The sequence below is a fragment of the Acipenser ruthenus genome, chromosome 6 (genome assembly GCF_902713425.1).
Source record: "Acipenser ruthenus chromosome 6, fAciRut3.2 maternal haplotype, whole genome shotgun sequence".
Classification (NCBI taxonomy): Eukaryota; Metazoa; Chordata; class Actinopteri; order Acipenseriformes; family Acipenseridae; genus Acipenser; species Acipenser ruthenus.
The window spans coordinates 81,319,995-81,342,662 of NC_081194.1; the positions used below are offsets into that span (position 1 = coordinate 81,319,995).

A 22,668-nucleotide genomic window follows, 5' to 3' on the forward strand; every position below is an offset into this window, starting at 1 on the left:
TAGTCCCTGAAAGCCGATTCAGTCAGGGCTCACAAATGAAAGCTTTTTACTGTCATCGTCTTGAATACAAAATGGAACCCTAAAAACATGTAAAGATGCTTAGAGTTTTATTAAATCTGCAAGTACTGAAATATACAAAACACCTGCCAATCCAGTGGCAACTCTGATGTTCAAAAGATTCTCAGGAACAAGTCATTCAGTTCTCATTAACTGTTTTCAGTTTTGCCTATCACATCAGAGATCCTACAAAAAACTAAAATACATTTCCATTCAGACATTTCTATTGGTAGCATTTTGCTGAGCAGTGAAACTGCATTAAATAGCCCTTATTACATTGCCATTCGTTCATCACAGAACTAAAACTTCTTACAAACATTAAATAAAACGAAGTAAAAACATACAGCTCTTTCAATACCAACTCAAGGTTAACCCTTTAAGGCTTTTTTTGGCCTAAAAAATCTATTTTGTTTCAGCCTTTTATAAGACTTCTTACACCTTAAAAGGGGGGGGGTATTTTTTAAAATGGGCATTTTTTACGAGGTTCTAAATCCATTTCCTCAACCCTCCAATTAAATACAATTATTGTTGTGCAAGACCATACATTTCATATATTGGTTACACTTGGGCAGGTTAACAGATGGCAGGGCAGGCCTATGGTATCCTGCTTTCACCGTCAGTTAAGCCAAGCTGTGTGGATCAATGGTTTTGTTTTTAATCACTGGTTTGTACGTGTCTCCAGCTTCTGGTTTTAATGGATAGGGTATTGTATTATTGGGTAACAGGACTTAATAATACAGCAGGGATCATGGGATCAGTGTTGGTTCATGCTGTGCTGTACAAGCTCTATCTTGTTTCAAGATCAGACCTCTTTCACAGCAGATGTGCTACTTTCCACAGCACTGCCTGAAGTTGTATTTGGCATAGGCAATGTCAGAAGATGTTCTGCAGGGTTATGTGCGTGCGTGCGTGCGTGTGGTGGAAGTGGGTTATGTTGGCTCTCATCAGCAGCTGAAGTGTATCAGATGTGTGAAATTTATATACCTTTCTCTTGCCTCAAAGCTTTCGGAGATCTATGCAACTGCTGTGTTTGTAATACAGTAAAGTTAGGGATGCTATGATTCATACAGTGTCTGTGAGAAAGCTTAGCCATAAGCAGTGAAACACACAGTGTGAGAAAGCTTAGTCATGAGCAGTGAAACACACAGTGTGAGAAAGCTTAGTCATGAGCAGTGAACCACAGTGTGAGAAAGCTTAGCCATGAGCAGTGAAACACACAGTGTGAGAAAGCTTAGCCATAAGCAGTGAAACACACAGTGTGAGAAAGCTTAGCCATGAGCAGTGAAACACACAGTGTGAGAAAGCTTAGCCATGAGCAGTGAAACACACAGTGTGAGAAAGCTTAGCCATGAGCAGTGAAACACAGTGTGAGAAAGCTTAGCCATGAGCAGTGAAACACACAGTGTGAGAAAGCTTAGCCATGAGCAGTGAAACACAGTGTCTGTGAGAAAGCTTAGCCATGAGCAGTGAAACACACAGTGTCTGTGAGAAAGCTTAGCCATGAGCAGTGAAACACACAGTGTCTGTGAGAAAGCTTAGTCATGAGCAGTGAACCACAGTGTGAGAAAGCTTAACCATGAACAGTGAAACACACAGTGTGAGAAAGCTTAGCCATGAGCAGTGAAACACACAGTGTGAGAAAGCTTAGCCATGAGCAGTGAAACAGTGTCTGTGAGAAAGCTTAGCCATAAGCAGTGAAACACAGTGTCTGTGAGAAAGCTTAGCCATGAGCAGTGAAACACAGTGTCTGTGAGAAAGCTTAGCCATAAGCAGTGAAACACACAGTGTGAGAAAGCTTAGCCATGAGCAGTGAAACAGTGTCTGTGAGAAAGCTTAGCCATGAGCAGTGAACCACAGTGTGAGAAAGCTTAACCATGAACAGTGAAACACACAGTGTGAGAAAGCTTAACCATGAACAGTGAAACACACAGTGTGAGAAAGCTTAACCATGAACAGTGAAACACACAGTGTGAGAAAGCTTAGCCATAAGCAGTGAAACACACAATGTGAGAAAGCTTAGCCATGAGCAGTGAAACACACAGTGTGAGAAAGCTTAGCCATAAGCAGTGAAACACACAGTGTGAGAAAGCTTAGCCATGAGCAGTGAAACAGTGTCTGTGAGAAAGCTTAACCATGAACAGTGAAACACACAGTGTGAGAAAGCTTAGCCATGAGCAGTGAAACACACAGTGTGAGAAAGCTTAGCCATGAGCAGTGAAACAGTGTCTGTGAGAAAGCTTAGCCATAAGCAGTGAAACACAGTGTCTGTGAGAAAGCTTAGCCATGAGCAGTGAAACACAGTGTCTGTGAGAAAGCTTAACTATGAACAGTGAAACACACAGTGTGAGAAAGCTTAGCCATGAGCAGTGAAACAGTGTCTGTGAGAAAGCTTAGCCATGAGCAGTGAAACACAGTGTCTGTGAGAAAGCTTAGCCATGAGCAGTGAAACACACAGTGTGAGAAAGCTTAACCATGAACAGTGAAACACACAGTGTGAGAAAGCTTAGCCATGAGCAGTGAAACAGTGTCTGTGAGAAAGCTTAGCCATGAGCAGTGAAACACAGTGTCTGTGAGAAAGCTTAGCCATGAGCAGTGAAACACACAGTGTGAGAAAGCTTAGCCATGAGCAGTGAAACACACAGTGTGAGAAAGCTTAGCCATGAGCAGTCACACAGCTTGTAATGTTTTCCAGTTTAAGAGTGCAGATTGACATAGCTATGCCTTTGATAACCTAAACAACATTGGACAGATACATTAAACTAGACGACATGTAATACAACAATCACAAAGCTTAATTCAATGTAATCTACAGACTTTAAAAAAAGCCTTTTACTGAAAAGCGAATGAGCATGTGTTGAGCTCCACTGGCAGGGCCGTGTGAAACGCACTTGTCCATAAGCCAGTCCACGTCACAATCCTTTGCTTAGGTAAGCAGCTTAGCCTCTGTGGTCTACCTGTATTCTACTCATTGTAACTCAGACCAGCTCTTACAAGGTGAATCCGTGCAGTTTGTTTAAGGCACTTTGTTTCAGATCGTTCAAACTGAATGGTTAACCAATGCAATACTCTGAGAATGCAGCAAGTGTGCCATCAGATTCAGGCCTCGATCTACCAGGAGCGTACGGCTTTACTGCAGATGCAAGGTTTTGTAATAGTTGCTATGCTGTGTTCTCATCACGCTTAATGTCGTTTTTTTAATGTAAAATGTATTTGAAGCAAGAGGTCGTATCAGAGAAGACAAGCATTAGAATAGAGTAGAATTTGTCTCTGAATTTCATTTGGTCAGTGAATCTAAATGAAAAAGGCAAACCAGAACCGTATCTTCTGCTTAAGGCAATAATTGGGATTTCTTTTTTTTTTAACCCACTAAATGTTCCAGGCATGAAACAAGTATTACCTTTTATTAATCTGACACTGAGGTTAATTATTATGAAATACTTACTGATTTTGGAATTCATGATACATTTCCACATTTGTTTAATATGGTAGTTTTCCATTTTTTTTTTTTTAAATTACCACAGTGCTCAATGAACGTTCGCAGAGTATTATTTTTATATAACAAGTGTAATGTATGGAACAGAAAGTATGTTTAAGCCTCAATTAAACTGCGCTCAGAGAATTACTTTCCATAGATCAAGCTCTGCATCTCAGCAGCGTAACCTGGAACAATGCTTTTCACGAACATTCTGTCACTGGATTGGAATCAAACACAAGATACACTAGATTCCAAAATGAGACACTGTAAAGAATTACACACACACAGAAGTGTAACCAAAAAAAAACTAGCTTGCTATGTTTTTTTACCAGGTTCTTGTATAATAATTGGGATCAAACAACTGGCTTTATTTGTATGGTTATAATGGGGTATACCTACTGAGATGAATAAGTTTTAGTCTTCCTTTGGTCTGAAAACAAGATGTGCAATAAACAATAAACTTCCAGCACACATGGAATACTGACTGTGCTTCAGGTTAGTCCTTCAGGTGCTGCACTGAGGCTCTCTTAATTAGTTCAGAGCAAATGACCAATGAGAAGAGAGCCCTTACTGAAATGAGTAAAGTGAGCACTCCACTGCATATTGAGTTTCAGACTGACCAATGAGAAGGGAGCCCTTACTGAAATCAAATCAATATAGGATGTATTGAAAACAATAGCATAACATTATGTTGGTGTTCCAGTTTAAACTGTTTGAACTGGAGAAGAAAGCTTTGTCTCTCGTTTAGAAACGACCCAAGATTATTTCAGAAAGACTTGGTATGGCAAAGAATAGACATTTAAACAAGAAAACATGTATTTTTTTTTTTAAATACACATAAAATAACTTATTTATTTCTCCTCACATTCTGCTTATACTACGCTAGATGTTTCTATGGAATGGGACTGTCAATATAAATATCCATGCTCTGACTGTTTCATTTGGTCCAAGCTTTAACCCTTATCTGGCTTGTCCCACAGGGTATATGCACAGATAGAAAATATTTTCCTAGCCTAAAACACAGAGTTCAGTAAACTAGTATTTTATGGCTTGTAAGGAGGCAGTGAGATAAAAGACAAGCTATACCTCAGTTACAAGTTCACACCCACACCTGTGTGACATGCCTGGCCTTACCACACAGTCCTTAATAGCCCAGTTCACACGTGTCTGGTTGCTAGGTAACAGTCTGGCCAGGCAGTCCCAGCTGAAGCAGTGTGTGCTTGGTTCTGGTGCAGCAGTTCCAGGTTGCTTTGTGAGTGTGCAGTGCCAGGGCTTCTGCACTCTAGATTGGCCTGTGAACAGACTGGGTTTCGGTGACTAGGGATCTTCCTCCATGTCGTCGAGGTTGGGTGCCATTATGAAGTGCTTAGGGTGTGCAAGGCTGTGCTCGTCCGCATACTCCTCCCAGCGCGCATCGTCACTCTCGTGTGTGATGTAACGCTCTCCTTTCCGAGTCTCAAACTCCCTGAGATCCAGCCAAGTCTGATAATCCTGGGAGGGCGACGCAAAATTCAATCCATTAACAAACACACATGAAGCTTATATTATTAAGAGTGACATACTGGGGTTACAGTCACCACCACTTATACCGTACAGGGTTATTTCGGACAGCTGTTTATATAAGACAAATAGCGTTTGCCATTCCCATTGATTTCAATAACAAAGGCATCGTTTATACCGTGTTAAGCACGCCGTATATTTCAGGCAAACTCAGCTGTTTGGATCTCGTTATGTGCCATCCAATAACAAACACTGCTTATACTGTAGTAATCACTCTTACTAATCCGCCAATCAGATGTTTTCACGTTGTTACCTTGGCATTCACATAGATTTCAATAAAAAGGCAGCACTTTACTGTAGTACAAAAGTCTGACAGATCGATCAATCAGCTGTTTCCACCTCGTTACTGAGCGATTACCGCTGTACTGTACCTTGGCTATTTAATCCCTGTACGCAGTGTCAGATTTATTTACAGTTTGAAAAAACAGCACTGACTGCAACAGCAAGCAAGCATGACTGGAAAGAGAAAAGCAATGAGCATCAGCACAAAAATTCAGTGTGAATAAAATGTCTCTGTTAGCTGCTGTGCGCTTGCTAAGGCATGCACAGAACTCTGTCAGTCAGCAAACAATGCAACACTGCTTCAAAAAGCTGGGGACAGTGTGGGAATGGACCTGATTACGGAAGGGGATGGGAGTACTCTGTAAATAATGTGTGTTTGTAAACTGTTATTCTTGTACAGATCTGTTAGCGTTCTCTGTGTGACTAGAGCTGAAAGACTGCCTGTGTGTGTGAGTGCGTCACTGAGGGGGGTGGGAGCAGGTCTTACACAAGCAGTCAGAGATAGGGAGTGTTGGACCAATGAGTGAGGAAGGGGGAGGGACTTGGGTGTGTTTGTGAGTGAGAGGAGAGGAATAAGAGCCATCGTTCACTAAAACCTAAAATAATAATAAATACAGCAGTTTCCTACTGCTTTGAACCGCAACTGTTGTCTGTCTCATTATATCCTGGAAACCCCGCAGCTCAGCGCTACAAAATGTAAATAAATCCTGTTTATTTACGGCAGACGGCTACCCTGTCACAGGCATTAATCCCCTGTATCTTTCTAAACAAGGGATTCAGGGGAACTCCTTATTAAAAGCCGAATCTCAAAACAGTAATATAGTACAGTAATTGTTACAGTAATGGTATTTAAAACAAGACCCATCGCAGTCCGATAAGCAAAGGATTTCTGTACTTTATTACATTCATAGGTTATAATACATCTTTTTTATTAGTGTAATGAGTGTCTTAATAAAGATTTTTAACTGCATACATGGGTAACTGTTTTGATTACTGTACTGGTGATTGGGGGAATTTCTGAATGTCGGTATTGTGTGGGAGTTTATACCGTCCATCTCTTACTGCAGGTGAATCACGTTAACACAAACACTCCGGTTCTAAGCGGTGGCAACTGTAACTGAAACAATAGGACCCTTCCTCTGTGTGTGTGTGCGTGTGTCTGTGTGTGGGTGGGTGAGTGGGTGGGTGGCTGGGGGTGTGTGTGTGTGTGTGGGTGGGTGGGGGGGTGTGTGTGTGGGTGGTTGGGTGTGGGTGGGTGCATGTCTGTGTGTGTGCGTGTTTGTGTGTGTGTGTGTGTGTGTGTTTGTGTCTGTGTGTGCATACGTGTGTGTCTGTGCGTTTATGTGTGTGTCTGTGTGTGTATGTGTGCGTGTGTTTGTGTGTGTGTGTGTGTGTGTCTGTGCGTGTGTCTGTGTGTAGGGGGGGTGTCAGTGTGTACACACACACACACACGAGGTATATTACCTGTAGCCAGGGGTGGCTGAGGGACTTGTCCACACTGTACCGCTTCCTCATTTTCACTTGAAGAAGATTGTTTATCAAGTCAGTCGCTATTGAAAGGAAAGGAAAAAAAACATGTGTGTCAACTAATATAAAAGCATAAGAAAAGGATTTAAATTGAATTTTCATTAGTATTAGGTGGCTGGGTGGTCCAGTGGTTAAAGAAAAGGGCTTGTAACCAGGAGGTCCCTGGTTCAAATCCCACCTCAGCCACTGACTCATTATGTGACCCTGAGCAAGTCACTTAACCTCCTTATGCTCCGTTTTTCGGGTGAGATGTAGTTGTAAGTGACTCTGCAGCTGATGCATAGTTCACACACCCTAGTCTCTGTAATCGCCTTGGATAAAGGTGTCTGCTAAATAAACAAATAATAATAATAATATTATCGTCATCAGCCTACAATGGACAAAGTAGAGAAAAACATATTTTATTCCTGCAATCCTTTTTTTTTTTTATCTCATTTTACATCTGGGGGGGCGCACGTAGATTGAAGACGCCCCCAAGAGTATGTAGTGAGTCAAAGGCTAGAATCTCAACCCAGGTGACCTATGTGCTCATGAGAGTGTCCCATGACCTCCCATGACTTCCCACCCCGCTACACTAACAGTACTTTATCGGTACTTTCCACTCAATACATTTCTTATTCTGATTATGACTAAGTCTTGAAATACACACTTCGTGCCACATGGTTTTTTCTCTGCAGGCTTTTAACCGATATTGTCGGCCGCAATCACATTTGGCACTGATGACAAATTCATTTTTAAAAAGGAAATGGGCTTCTACAGCATCCTGCTTTAATATTTTAAATGGGTGATTTCATGTTTAAGAAAATAAGTTATTGGCCATAATATTCAGTTTTTTGCACATCTGTAGCCTAAGAATCCAACTACTTGAAATTTTGGACTTAAAATTTCTTAAGATGTTTAAAAAATTAAAAAGCACAGTTCACCAGTTTGTTTAGTCCTCAAATACACATCCATTCAGGAGGCTGCACAAGAGGAATCTGTATATCTCAGTAGGACAAAAATGTGGTAATAATAATAATAATAATAATAATAATAATAATAATAAAGACAGCGTACCTTTACCATCACCAGAAATCTCTTTCCAGGGATTTGGTGGGTACATGAAGGCTGCATTTTGAATCTGGTCATTGATATCTTCCTCCTCGTTGAATGGGAAGGTGCCACTCAGGCTCACATATACAATGACACCCACAGACCACATGTCCAAGGACCTGTTGTACCCTTTACTCCTGAGCACCTCCGGGGCGAGGTAGGCTGGGGTCCCCACCACGGAGCGCCGGAACGATTTCTCCCCAATGATCCGGGCAAAGCCGAAATCACACAGCTTCACCTGCAAACACAAGGCACACAATAAAGACGTCTACATAGATGGCCAAAAGTTCTGCATCACCTCCATGTTAGGGTTGAGACATCATTTAATTTATTTAACATCATGTAATCAGAGAAACTACAAAATTATATTGTAAAAGTCTACTGGAAGCCATAATAGTAGTACAGTATTTCATGTTAGATTTAGAAATGTCACATTTTTCAATTTTTGTCTGTTTTTCATTACTGTACATAATAAACTGAATTCATACACGGCTCTGTCAATACTGTACATAATAAACTGAATTCATACACGGCTCTGTCAATACTGTACATAATAAACTGAATTCATACACGGCTCTGTCAATACTGTACATAATAAACTGAATTCATACACGGCACAGACATGAAAAAACAACAACACTATTGAATTAGAAAAGGGATAAACAGGTGTGCATGCTTATTTGAAACTGAACCGTCATCTTTAAAACCTGCTGTTGCATCCTGCAAGAGAGAAACCCACTCCATCACCAAGGTCGTACATCACAGAAGAACATTATCCTAAAGACTGTATTTTTAATACCGGTACGTTGTGATTAACATTGTAAATGTAAAATAATAACACATTCCTATGAAAGATACAGTAAGAGTTAGTTCTGAGACCACGCTGGAACTGTTTTTGTGTTTGAAAATGAATAGGTGCACATATGATTTACCAGGACACAATGTGTTACTAACAAGTTGCTAAATTTCATTTTAAAGTTCAGACTTTCTTTCAGTTAAAGAAGAGAAGTGAAAGCGCTTGTTAATATTTTTAAAATGCATTTCATGTGGGGGGAAACATATCCTTTAGCTGGGTTTTAATTATAGTATGCTTAACTGATGAGAGTGGGTATATAAGGTTTAAACCAAGGGAAATTACTCTAGCATTTTAATAAGTGTGATTCAGTTAAATGCAGATACTGTAGCATTTATAAAACTACACTTTAATGAAGGTGTAGTGGGTTAGTCCTGGGGAGGTGCTAGTGATAATGGAGGGTACAAGTATCTGTGTAGAGCTCATTTGAGGGACTAGATTTGAGACTCCAGTGAGGCTGGAGTGACTGAGTGATTGAGTAGATGTGTACTCGGTGTAGAATATCTGTGTTAAATACAGGCTTGTGGATTTGTTTTGTTCATTATTTGTGTTTTGCACTGCCAATTTTCACCTGCGGCCTCAATAAAAGCTTACTTTTGGCATTTTAATCTTGACTTCTGACTGTTTCCTGCAAAAGCCACTTGACCACAATACTTTACGCATCCCTATAACAGGATTGTTATTGCTTCAAGTGAATGCTATGAAGGGAATGTGACAGTCCCTCAGTCTTGCACTACACATGCACAGAACTTACTTGAGGGAAAGGCTCAGCAGAGGCCAGCAGCACGTTCTCTGGCTTCAGATCACAGTGCACGATGTTTTTGAAATGCAAATGCCTCAAAGCCACGAGGATCTGGAAGACATTTAAAAAAGTCATTGTATTACCTTTCGTGAAACGCAGTTAAACCCACTTGACTCTGATTCCAGGTTTGTCCTCAGCCCTGCTACAAAATGAGCCCCCCTCTCCCCTTCATGCACACAAACAGGAATTATATATTTGACAAAACAGTGAAAAAAAAATGTGGCCAAAAAACAGGTATGCTTGTTCATTTAGGTATTTACTATTAAACATGACTATTTCACGGTCAGTGGCAGCATCAGTCTGTTTCATACCCATTTCTATTATAGAATGCACTTGACAATCAAAGAGAGAAGTCACCTGTGTCACTAGAAATTTAGTGATCCGTTCCGGCAGCCTGCTTTTCTCACTGGATAGAATCATCTCCAGCATGTCGCCATGGAGCTTCTCCATGACAACGAAGACCCTCTCTGGAGTTTCAAACATGCACTCCAGGTTCACAATGCCAGGGTGGTGCAGGTTCTGCAGAGTGAAGGAATATCTATCAGTATAGCCTAGAGAAACACAGACAGGGGTCTTTCCATTGCACACATGTGGGCAATGGGCCTGCAAGTCACCCATACTAGAAACTACAGTCAACATGCTTGTCAAAGATTGTATTTGTTTTTATTAGATTTTTTAAATGTTATTATTGTTATACTGTATTTAACAAGGTAATTGAACTAAAAGTTTTCTTAATTGAACTAATAGTTTGCTTAATTAGACGTTTTAGCTTTAAAACAGTTGGAGATTTCAAGTCAAGTATAACATTTTTTAAGTAGCTTGAAATCTGCAACTTTTTAGAAGCTGAGAACAATTAAAAAGGTCTAATTAAGCAAATTAGGAGTTTGATTAAGGGTTTAGTTAAGTAATTGAGAGCTCAGATGGAAAGCAGAAGACACAGGGGGTCCCCAGGACCGGGTTTGGGAATCCCTGGGCTAATGTATACATTGTTCAGGTCATTATATAAAAGGGAGCCTGTCCTTACCTGGAGGATCGCTACTTCATTTCTCAATTGGCTCTCCTGTTTAGTTGGGAACCTCATTTTGTCAATGACTTTGATGGCAACATCTCTCCCAGTCTTCCTGTGCTTTCCTACCCCATGTTCCACAATGCACAAAGGAGAGGGGACAGTTAGTATTGAATGCTGCTATTCATTGCTTATGGTTCATTTGTACATCTGCAGCTTGTCAGTTTTAGAAGTACTGTATTACATCTTACCTCCATATACAATTCCAAATTGTCCAGATCCCAAAACCTCATCTGCAAATATTTGGTAAACTGAGCTTATATCCTGCATTAAAGGACAAGGCTGTTATTAAAAACACATGTTTTTATGAACAGAAGAAACTCTAAACATGTACCCTTCTATTTCTTCAGCTTTGTTTATATTCTCAAACCTGCTGACTTCTCAGTCAACGCACCAATATATTTACAACTGTTACATTTAAGGAACTGGAAGTGCATTTCCAGTATGCATAATAATCAAGGCCAGGTGTATTAGTGTATGTGGTGAACACGCAGCATATTGGCATCAGAGGGCAGGCAATAGAGTCGGGACTATTGAGGCACAGACCAAACAGACTGCATTGTCAGATATATTGTGAATTGAGTGGTCAATATTATTTCAATACAGTACTGGGGGATTTACAATGCTTACTAATAAACAGAACACACATCTCTGAATATTCCTCAATTGTTCGGAGCAGTGCACATATTTTAAATGAATGTATTCATTTAAATTGTTATGATAAAAGGTGAGAAAGATGCTTCACACTTGTATTACCTCTCATATTGCTGCCTCTATTAGGATGAGTGTGTGTGTGCGTGTTACACAATTATTTACACCTAAAGTCATTGGACATCTGCTAAACTGGAACCACCACATCTGCATATTCCGAGCGTATTGCATAATGCTGCCAGTTAAATCAGTCCAACTTACCACATTCTCCTGAATCTGGCAGTTGGAAACAGATATGCTGATAGACAATTCCTCTGTTGGAAGATAGCAGAACTTGATGTTAACTTTATGAAGCCCATTTAAACCAAAGTGAGTGCTGCACAACACAGGTGTATTATTAGTATGTATGTGGGGACGCTAGTCTACCAAAAAACATTAACAAAAATATTGCTGGTTTGTGAAGCAATTGTATCCATCACTCCACTTGCTTATCAAATATCTTGCTATCCCTGAATAAGATAATGGTATACTCTTTAAATATGGAAATGATTTTAATAAGCAAGCCATCTCTGAAGTGCAGTGGTACCCCAAAAATGTATTCATTTCATAGGAATGTCAAAAAGACGGGGGCTGGGGTATTTGTAGCTCATTTAGCTGCAAGCAAATCTCTTTTTCAATACATATCCCTGAATAAATATTCGTCCACTTGTGAAAAATTGGACAAACTATTTTATTAAGCAAGAGCAGTAGTGCATGAAATTGTATCCATGCAATACATCTTAGAGATGAAGGTTAAGAAGTAAAACAGTTGCATTGTGGATTGTTTGACGTGGATTCTCCCTGTCATTCACTTTCATTGGGACAGTTTGGATAAGCGCACATCATCTGCATTTTCACTTTCACTGAAACAGTGACAATTCCTCACACCAAGTTATCAGCAAGAACTGCCAGACACACTATACAGCAAGGATAGTTCACATGTTTCAGGGTATTGGCAAAAGCACCATTTCACTTTTAATTTGTAGTTCCCAACACTCTTAGGTGAAATGTAGAAAAAAAGGTCAATACCTGCCATACAGTAAGAGAAATAAGTCACCAAAGTAAGGTAAAATATCCTTTTCCTTTTTCTCCCCTTTACTGTATTTGCAGACACCAGGCACTTTTATCCATGCATATGTATATTGCAGGACATCCGAGTTTAATGACAATTACCTTGTTTTGTCAACACGGTTCCTCCTCTCGATACTGGCTGATGAGAGTAACGCTATTTGTGGTCCCCACTGGACAAAAAAGAATGTTCATTTTTCTGAGAATTAGCCATGCTGAAGGATAGCCTATATACTTGGTAAAAGTAAAATATTAATATATATTTAAATAAATGAATACATAAATCAATACATAGACATTTCTTTCTTTATGTATCTTGGTATTTATTTATTTATTTTTCACTATCAGATATAAACACTGTCATTTAATACTGTATGAAACGAAAATAAATACTCAACAGTTCTTGTTCAATTGTATATTAGTGAAGATTTTTGTACATAAAGGTCGTCATGCTTTCATATATTTTTACTTTCAAATTAAAAAATATATTGTAACAACCCGGACAATTGCTTTGTTGCAGGACTTGTTGTCTGTTCAGTTTGTCTAGTCTGTCTTTTATGTTACACGTATTGTAAGGGGAACGAGTCATGCTGTTTCTTAGCATGGGAAGGGGGAGTGAGTGAATGAGTGGGGAGAATGTGTGTTGCTGTTCTCGGGGGTTGCAGAGCATGGATGTGACTGGTTGATGAGCCGGACAACAGCGGGAAACGATGGGAGTTTATATAATAAGGGGGTGCATGAGCCTGGGGACTGGAGACAGTCCAGCGCTGAACTTGAATGAGAAACTTTGGGTGTGACTGAGCGAGCGTGTAATCTGTGACCGGAGAGAATATGCAGTGAAAGTGCCTAAAATATAGAGTTATTATTTTGGTGCTGTGAATTCCGGCCCCTGACAGGAATTCTCTGTAGTTTCAAATGAAACAAACATTTTGAGAATTGAACACTGTCCCCCTGAGTACTACTTCCTAAACATGAAAACGTTACTATATACTAAATGAATGGATTAAGCTTATTATGATAGTTTGCAAAATCAGATGAAAGCTTTCAATACAATCAGGATAATACATAATCATTATTTATGAAATCTTGTTAATCTTGTTACTTGTTAAAAACTTGCTATACTACTTGCAATGTTGTAAAATGGAAGGACGTTTAAGTGGAGATATCAAAAACAAAAGCTAAGGTAGAAGAAACCATTGGGGCAACCTTGGCCAGCACCAAGCAAACAGGCACAACTGTAAAAGCAGTGGGGGTCAAGGTTGCCCCAATTGTTTCTACTAACTTGGCTTGTGTTTTTCAGGCACAATAAAAGCGGATCAAATGTATGAAAAACACAAGCCAGGTTAGTTTTCAATTAAAAGCGCAGGGATTCCCCAAACAGTAAACTCAATTTCGGCTGATCCGTGTTTTTCTGGACGGATTAACGAGGGTCTACTGTAATTCATTTTACAATCAGTTGTTAACTCCTCAACCCATACCCAATTTAGTTATGAAATATAATTTCTGAAGTGTGCCTTCAAGCGGGACTTCACTATCTAGCTGCTTTTCTGTATTAGGTATTTTATTAATGTTTGTATGTGATAACATGCATGCCAGCACCTGGAACATGAAAGAGTTTCTTCAATGTGCAGTACTGTGTGATTAGAGGATGGTGCAGGGTGATTGACTAACACCTGCTGTGGCATATCATGTCATTAGGGTTGTAAATCAGTCCACGCTGTGTCAGGTGGAGGTGGGGGTGGAGGGGTGTATGTATATTCCACACACCGCATACTAAAGACAGTGTCGGATACAGACAGTATCGGACACAGACATCTTCACATGGCCTTCAAATGTGAAAGTATAAAAATGTGCTATTTGAAGCATTGTAACAAATAAATGACAGAAATGCTGCTTAAAGACACATGAGTAAATATAACACTGCATTTCTGTACCTCTACCAGCTTGCTCTTAATCATGTGGCTGCATTAGTTGTGCAAATACGTTTAATATCTACAAAGATCACAGGCTGAATTATCCAGATTTAAAAGGGACACAGTGTTGAGAACAAATACTCACTAGATTTATCTTCTAACCAAGGTCCCCTTAATTATGCTGTACAATGTGTGTTTAATAACTCATGACCACAGTCACTGGTATAGACGTGCCATTACACTGGCGAGGAAAAAAAACAGTAATTAATAACCTTGTCCTATATTTATATTGGACATAAATACTGTAATGTATTTGCATTTCATTCATTTGAGCTAATCTTGCAGTTTGTTTAATCGCTTATCTTAATGGCTGCTAATTTCACAATGCACTGTATACTGAAGCGGTAACTACAGGGCACAGCAAGTGTAAAAGAAGAGAACTGTCTTCAGCTATAGCTATTAGAGGAGTGTATCCAATCAAAGACAAAGTCCAGGATGCTGTACAGCACTAGTGAGGGAGAGCACTGCATGCTCCCTGCAGCTATAGCTATTAGAGGAGTGTATCCAATCAAAGACAAAGTCCAGGATGCTGTACAGCACTAGTGAGGGAGAGCACTGCATGCTCCCTGCAGCTATAGCTATTAGAGGAGTGTATCCAATCAAAGACAAAGTCCAGGATGCTGTACAGCACTAGTGAGGGAGAGCACTGCATGCTCCCTGCAGCTATAGCTATTAGAGGAGTGTATCCAATCAAAGACAAAGTCCAGGATGCTGTACAGCACTAGTGAGGGAGAGCACTGCATGCTCCCTGCAGCTATAGCTATTAGAGGAGTGTATCCAATCAAAGACAAAGTCCACGATGCTGTTACAGCACTAGTGAGGGAGAGCACTGCATGCTCCCTGCAGCTATAGCTATTAGAGGAGTGTATCCAATCAAAGACAAAGTCCACAATGCTGTTACAGCACTAGTGAGGGAGAGCACTGCATGCTCCCTGCAGCTATAGCTATTAGAGGAGTGTATCCAATCAAAGACAAAGTCCACGATGCTGTTACAGCACTAGTGAGGGAGAGCACTGCATGCTCCCTGCAGCTATAGCTATTAGAGGAGTGTATCCAATCAAAGACAAAGTCCAGGATGCTGTACAGTACTAGTGAGGGAGAGCACTGCATGCGCCCTGCAGCTATAGCTATTAGAGGAGTGTATCCAATCAAAGACAAAGTCCACGATGCTGTTACAGCACTAGTGAGGGAGAGCACTGCATGCTCCCTGCAGCTATAGCTATTAGAGGAGTGTATCCAATCAAAGACAAAGTCCACGATGCTGTACAGCACTAGTGAGGGAGAGCACTGCATGCTCCCTGCAGCGATAGCTATTAGAGGAGTGTATCCAATCAAAGACAAAGTCCACGATGCTGTACAGCACTAGTGAGGGAGAGCACTGCATGCTCCCTGCACCTATAGCTATTAGAGGAGTGTATCCAATCAAAGACAAAGTCCACGATGCTGTACAGCACTAGTGAGGGAGAGCACTGCATGCTCCCTGCAGCTATAGCTATTAGAGGAGTGTATCCAATCAAAGACAAAGTCCAGGATGCTGTACAGCACTAGTGAGGGAGAGCACTGCATGCTCCCTGCAGCTATAGCTATTAGAGGAGTGTATCCAATCAAAGACAAAGTCCACGATGCTGTACAGCACTAATGAGGGAGAGCACTGCATGCTCCCTGCAGCTATAGCTATTAGAGGAGTGTATCCAATCAAAGACAAAGTCCAGGATGCTGTACAGCACTAGTGAGGGAGAGCACTGCATGCTCCCTGCAGCTATAGCTATTAGAGGAGTGTATCCAATCAAAGACAAAGTCCACGATGCTGTACAGCACTAATGAGGGAGAGCACTGCATGCTCCCTGCAGCTATAGCTATTAGAGGAGTGTATCCAATCAAAGACAAAGTCCACGATGCTGTACAGCACTAGTGAGGGAGAGCACTGCATGCTCCCTGCAGCTATAGCTATTAGAGGAGTTTGTGGATTTCTTATCTAAGGTCCGGAATTTTAATTTAAAATATTTTGCTTCCACTCTTAGTCTGACTTTAATCACAGTATTTATGATCTGAAACAAAACAAAAACACATTGGAAATGTGAAAAAAATGCCAATAGTTTCTACTAACTTGGCTAGTGAGCAACTTTTGATGCAAGCTCGATCCGCTTTTACTGTGCCTGAAAAACACAAGCCAAGTTAGAAGAAACAATTGGGGCAACCTTGACCCTCACTGCTTTTACAGTTGTGCCTGTTTGCTTTGTGCTGGTCAAGGTTGCCCCAGTAGTTTCTTGAAACTTGGCTTCTGTTTTTGATATCTCCACTTTAAATGGCTGGGCACTTTTGAGAACTTGCAGTTTTTTCACATTTCCAATGTGTTTTTGTTTCAGATATCACTTCTTTTTTCACACAGAAATTACGGGAATAGCAAAATTGTTCAACCTATATTGAGGCAATGTATTGCCGTTTGGATAGGGTAAATGTAAACAGTAGCCTAGTTTGTTGAAAGAGTTAAGATGTGAATCTGTAGCGTAGCGGTTATGAGTGAAAGTATGACTAGTTGGGGTTCAAATCCTGCCATTATATATATAACGATGGGACCGCTAACCTAATATTTTGTTGCACAACCTTGAGAGGCAATCACTGCAATCAAACGTTTTCTGTAGCTCTCAATGAGACTTCTGCACCTGTTAACAGGTAGTTTGGCCCACTCTTCCTGAGCAAACTGCTCCAGCTGTCTCAGGTTTCATGGGTGCCTTCTCCAGACTGCAAGTTTCAGCTCTTTCCATAGATGTTCGATAGGATTCAGATCAGGACTCATAGAAGGCCACTTCAGAATAGTCCAATGTTTTGTTCTTATCCATTCTTGGGTGCTTTTAGCTGTGTGTTTTGGGTCATTATCCTGTTGGAGGACCCATGACCTGCGACTGAGACAGAGCTTTCTGACACTGGGCAGTACGTTTCGCTCCAGAATGCCTTGATAGTCTTGAGATTTCATTGTGCCCTGCACAGATTCAAGGCACCCTGTGCCAGGCGCAGCAAAGCAGCCCCAAAACATAACCAAGCCTCCTCCATGTTTCACTGTAGGTATGATGTTCTTTTCTTTGAAAGCTTCATTTTTTCGTCTGTGAACATAGAGCTGATGTGACTTGCCAAAAAGCTCCAGTTTTGACTCATCTGTCCAAAAGACATTCTCCCAGAAGGATTGTGGCTTGTCAATATGCATTTTAGCAAATTCCAGTCTGGCTTTTTTATGTTTTTCTTTCAAAAGTGGAGTCCTCCTGGGTCTTCTTCCATGGAGCCCACTTTCGCTCAAAAAGCGACGGATGGTGCGGTCAGGAACTGACGTACCTTCACCTTGGAGTTCAGCTTGTATCTCTTTGGCAGTTATCCTTGGTTCTTTTTCTACCATTCGCACTATCCTTCTCTTCAATCTGGGGTCGATTTTCCTCTTGCGGCCACGCCCAGGGAGGTTGGCTACAGTTCCATGGACCTTAAACTTCTTAATAATATTTGCAACTGTTGTCACAGGAACATCAAGCTGCTTGGAGATGGTCTTGTAGCCTTTACCTTTACCATGCTTGTCTATTATTTTCTTTCTGATCTCCTCAGACAACTCTCTCCTTTGCTTTCTCTGGTCCATGTTCAGTGTGGTGCACACAATGATACCAAACAGCACAGTGACTACTTTTCTGCATTTAAATAGGCTGAATGACTGATTACAAGATTGGAGACATGTGTGATACTAATTAAAGAAACTAATTAGTTTGAAATATCACTATAATCCAATTATTTATTATCTTTTCTAAGGGGTACCAACAAATGTGTCCAGGCCATTTTAGAATATCTTTGTAGAATAAGCAATAATTCATCTCTTTTCACAGCTTCTTTGCTTTATTCTATGACATACCAAAGGCATGCAAATATACATGATAAAATAGCTTTTAATTTCATCACTTTTCAGGAGGAATGAAGCATTATTTCAATGAGCTGTAAGGGTACCAACAAATTTGAGCATGTCTGTATATACTGTATATATATATATATATATATATATATATATATATATATATATATATATATATATATATATATATATGCACATTAAGCTATGTGTGCAAAAGTATGTATGTTCAGGGGCTCCCCAGTGGCGCATCTGGAGTGCAGGATGCGCCCTATAGCCTGGAGGTCGTCGGTTCGAGTCCGGGCTATTCTATTGCCGACAGTAGACGGGAGCTCCCAGGGGGCAGCGCACAATTGGCCGAGCGCCGCCCGGGGAGGGGAGGGCTTAGGTCAGCCAGGGTGTCCTCGGCTCATTGCGCACCAGCGACCCCTGTAGTCTGGCCGGACGCCTGCAGGCTCGCCTGTAAGCTGCCCTGAGCTGCATTGTCCTCCGACGCTGCACGGTGAGTCTGCAGCATGAAAAAAAGGAGGACAGCCTGTGTTCATCTTTGCCGCTCCCGAGTCAGAGGGGGTCAGCCAAATTGGGAGAAAAGAATAAAATAATAAAATAATTTTTTTAAATTACTAAATTTAAAAAAAGTATGTATGTTCAATGAAAGTGTCATTCATATCAACTGAATTTTTTTCACATAAAGAATGTGTTTGTTACACATAAATAAAACACATTTCATTTTATTTTAAGTTTGCAATATAAACCCTGTGTGGGAATCGAACCCAAGACATGCTTCCAATGCAGACGCCCTAGCTTTCACACCACAAGGTTTGTCCTTCCATTTCACAACATTTCCAAGTAGTATAGCAGTAAAGTTACAGTTTTTAACAAGTAACGAGATGACCAAGATTTGGTAAATAATGATTATGTATTATCCTGATTGTATTGAAAGCTTTCATCTGATTTTGCAAACTATCATAATAAGCTTAATCCATTCATTTAGTATATAGTAACGTTTTCATGTTTAGGAAGTAGTACTCAGGGGGACAGTGTTGAATTCTCAAAATGTTTGTTTTATTTGAAACTATAGACAATTCCAGTTGGGGGCCAGAATTCACGGCACCAAAATAATAACCCTATGTTTTAGTCTCGGCACTTTCACTGCATATTCTCTCCGGTCACAGCTCACATGCTCGCTCAGTCGCACCCACAGTTTCTCATTCATGTTCAGTGCTGGACTGTCTCCAGTCCCCTGGCTCATGCACCCCCTTATTATATAAACTCCCATCGTTTCCCGCTGTTGTCCGGCTCATCAACCAGTCACATCCATGCTCTGCAACCCCCGAGAACAGCAACACACATTCTCCCCACTCATTCACTCACTCCCCCTTCCCATGCTAAGAAACAGCATGACTCGTTCCCCTTACAATACGTGTAACATAAGACAGACTAGACAAACTGAACAGACAACAAGTCCTGCAACAAAGCAATTGTCCGGGTCGTTACAATATATTTTTTAATTTGAAAGTAAAAATATATGAAAGCATGACGACCTTTATGTACAAAAATCTTCACTAATATACAATTGAACAAGAACTGTTGAGTATTTATTTTCGTTTCATACAGTATTAAATGGCATTGTTTATAGCTGATAGTGAAAAATAAATAAATAAATATCACGATACATAAAGAAAGAAATTTCTATGTATTGAATTATATATTCATTTATTTCTATATTTATTAATGCATTTATTTATTTGTTTTACTTTTATCAAATATATATAGGCTATCCTTCAGCTTAGCTAATTCTCAGAAATGAATGTTCCTTTTTGACCAGTGGGGACCACAAACAGCGTTACTCTCATCAACCAGTATCGAGAGGAAACCGTATTTCCTTGTGCAAATAGGGACCACAATAAGCATTACACTGACAAGAAACCAACATTTTTCAGAGATCAAGATCAGAATCTCAGAATGAAGAGATGACTTAAAAAATGTCCCTGGCAGTTCTCGCTGATAACTTGGCGTGAAGAACTACCGTAGGAAACTTACCACGAACACGTCATGCTACAGCACCAGCAAGCATATCTTTGAAAGAGATGATAAATAAATATAATGCCCTTTTTCTTGTACCAAACACAGTGTTATTCACTGCCTTAAATCTGTCTTTATAGCAATAAAAGGTTCCCCTTACAAAAAAAAAAAAGAAATAAAAGTTTCTTTAAAAAAATAGAAAACACATAAGCTTTACGGAAGGTTTAACTCATAGTATCAACTGCAACTGCAAAAATGTGTACTGCCCTGCATCCAAGTTTAAATGAGCCTTACAGTTCACCCTTCTGGCTGCTGGAAATCAAAAGCATGGTTGCTTACTGTGATCTTTTCCTTGTCCTGCAGCAGTGCCCACGCTGGCCTGAGGTGTAACAGGCATGAGTGCCTGTCGAATGGCTCTCTCCCAGCTTTGGGCCACCTCAAAGCCCACTCCTGAGGCAGCCAGCACAGGGTTCAGGTAGCTCCCTCCACTGCTTTCTCCCACATAGTACACCATGGTATCGGTAATGATCTCGAAGCAGTGAGGGTTGCTGCTCTGTGCCAGATTAGTAAAGTCCCGAGCCGAGTCCACCTGGAGAATCTCTGAGAGGGGAATTTCCTGCAGAGAAAACCAGCAGGAATCAAAAGCTTGTCTGAAAGGAGTCTGTGTTCATGAAGTGATCGAAATGTCCTTATCACTACGTGAGCTGCACTGAACTGCTTCAGCAAATTGTGCACAGCCCCTTTAGATAAGAGCTAGGTGGGTTTACTTTAAAGCCGCCCTCCCCATCTGCAAAGTAAAGACAACCTTCAGTTTGTCCGGCTTCCTTGCCACTTGTGGTGAATGTAGTAAATTAAGTTCTTGTGGTTTGAAAGCTACACATGTGACTACTACAAACTGTTTTTTGAAATGCTCTACATTGTAATTAAAAAGACACAGCTCAAACCTTTAATTAAAAAAAAAAAAAACATAAGAGGCAGGTAGTTATGAAGCCACGCAAACGGGCTTGAGCACAAAGTAAAACGTTGACTTGCGGATAAGAAACCAGAGTCTTGACAGAAATACCACGGGGGGATCCCTGGGCTGAGACTGAGAGTCGGTGGTAAAACCCCAATGCAAACGGCTGCTAAACCCCCTTTCAAAATAAAGTGTGGACTTTCAAGTTTCACTTCTACAACAAACACAGCTGTCTTAAGAAAGAAATACATTATTTTTATTAGCAAAATCAGGACTATTAGTTGCCTTCTTAATACAGCATACAGTATATGTATGTGAAATGTATCAGGCTGTAGCAGACTATACTCAAGACTGTATAACCCTCTAGTAAAGGCCTAGTTCAAATTGCTATAAAATATAAAGCCATGTCAAATAATATTACCCACAGGCATTTGAGGACTAGCTTGTGAAATCCAAGCCCAGTAAAGGAGATTTGTGATTAACAATGTGATTGCCCTTGTGTTTACAAGCCCCTGGTATCTGAGCAGGTGCAGCTATCTCTGGCTTTCTGCTGAACTCCCTGTGCCACTTCTGTCTGCTCTGCCACTTCTTAAACACACTATGCTGCAGGGAGAAGTATTCTGCTTGTTGTTGCAAATGCTTATTTTAACTGAATTTTTGTTCCCCTTTCTGTAACCTTTTCAGAATGTTTGAAATCTCTTTCATTCTGTTGCTCCAATGCTGGATTTCAATCATTTTTCTCTGCATCAGATTCTAGCTGGAATTAACTGCACTGTAGAATCCTAGTTGCCAGCTTCTTTTCAGTATTTCCTGATTGCAAAGAAATCACAGGATGTCATGACCCTTGAACTCTGCTGTCACCGTAGTAACAACTTCAAGAAGGTGGGGCGGGAGAGTTGAAAGGTCATTTACAGGCTCAGATAAAGCCAGGTGGATTGTGATATAGAGAAAAGCAAATGCAAATTCAATATTGGAGCAAGAGGACTTGAACCACCCATTGTAGGACTGTAAACATAAGAAAAAATGGTCTAAAATCTGTGAAGGTTTAACATTATTATTATTATTTGAAATTCATTACTGCAGCATTGTTGCCGATCACACTCAAATTCTTGTAGAGGTTGTTTTTATTTAATTGTTTTTTAACCATCTGAAATACATTTCCAAATGAGAGTAGAGCCTTTCATTGTCCCGTGGTCCTGAGGTGACAGCCTTTCATTGTCCCGTGGTCCTCAGGTGACAGCCTTTCATTGTCCCGTGGTCCTGAGGTGACAGCCTTTCATTGTCCCGTGGTCCTCAGGTGACAGCCTTTCACTGTACCGTGGTCCTCAGGTGACAGCCTTTCATTGTCCCGTGGTCCTGAGGT

The 22,668-nt window shown here is 40.5% G+C and overlaps 1 protein-coding gene across 5 annotated transcripts in view; it reads right to left on the minus strand.

The window, feature by feature from the left end:
* Positions 1–90: 90 nt before the first annotated feature.
* The window catches only part of LOC117410737 (serine/threonine-protein kinase D3), a 110,850-nt gene continuing 88,272 nt past the window's right edge, over positions 91–22,668 (minus strand). For all 5 annotated transcript variants that reach the window (XM_034017509.3, XM_059025890.1, XM_059025891.1 and 2 more), the window contains 9 exons: positions 20,690–20,966; positions 11,627–11,679; positions 10,906–10,978; positions 10,673–10,779; positions 10,006–10,167; positions 9,601–9,699; positions 7,958–8,231; positions 6,839–6,924; positions 91–5,023 (listed from right to left, as the gene is read on the minus strand). In XM_034017509.3, coding sequence (XP_033873400.3) covers positions 4,850–5,023; positions 6,839–6,924; positions 7,958–8,231; positions 9,601–9,699; positions 10,006–10,167; positions 10,673–10,779; positions 10,906–10,978; positions 11,627–11,679; positions 20,690–20,966 — 1,305 coding nt within the window. In that variant the 3' untranslated portion in view covers positions 91–4,849. The remainder of the gene's footprint in view (positions 5,024–6,838; positions 6,925–7,957; positions 8,232–9,600; positions 9,700–10,005; positions 10,168–10,672; positions 10,780–10,905; positions 10,979–11,626; positions 11,680–20,689; positions 20,967–22,668) is intronic.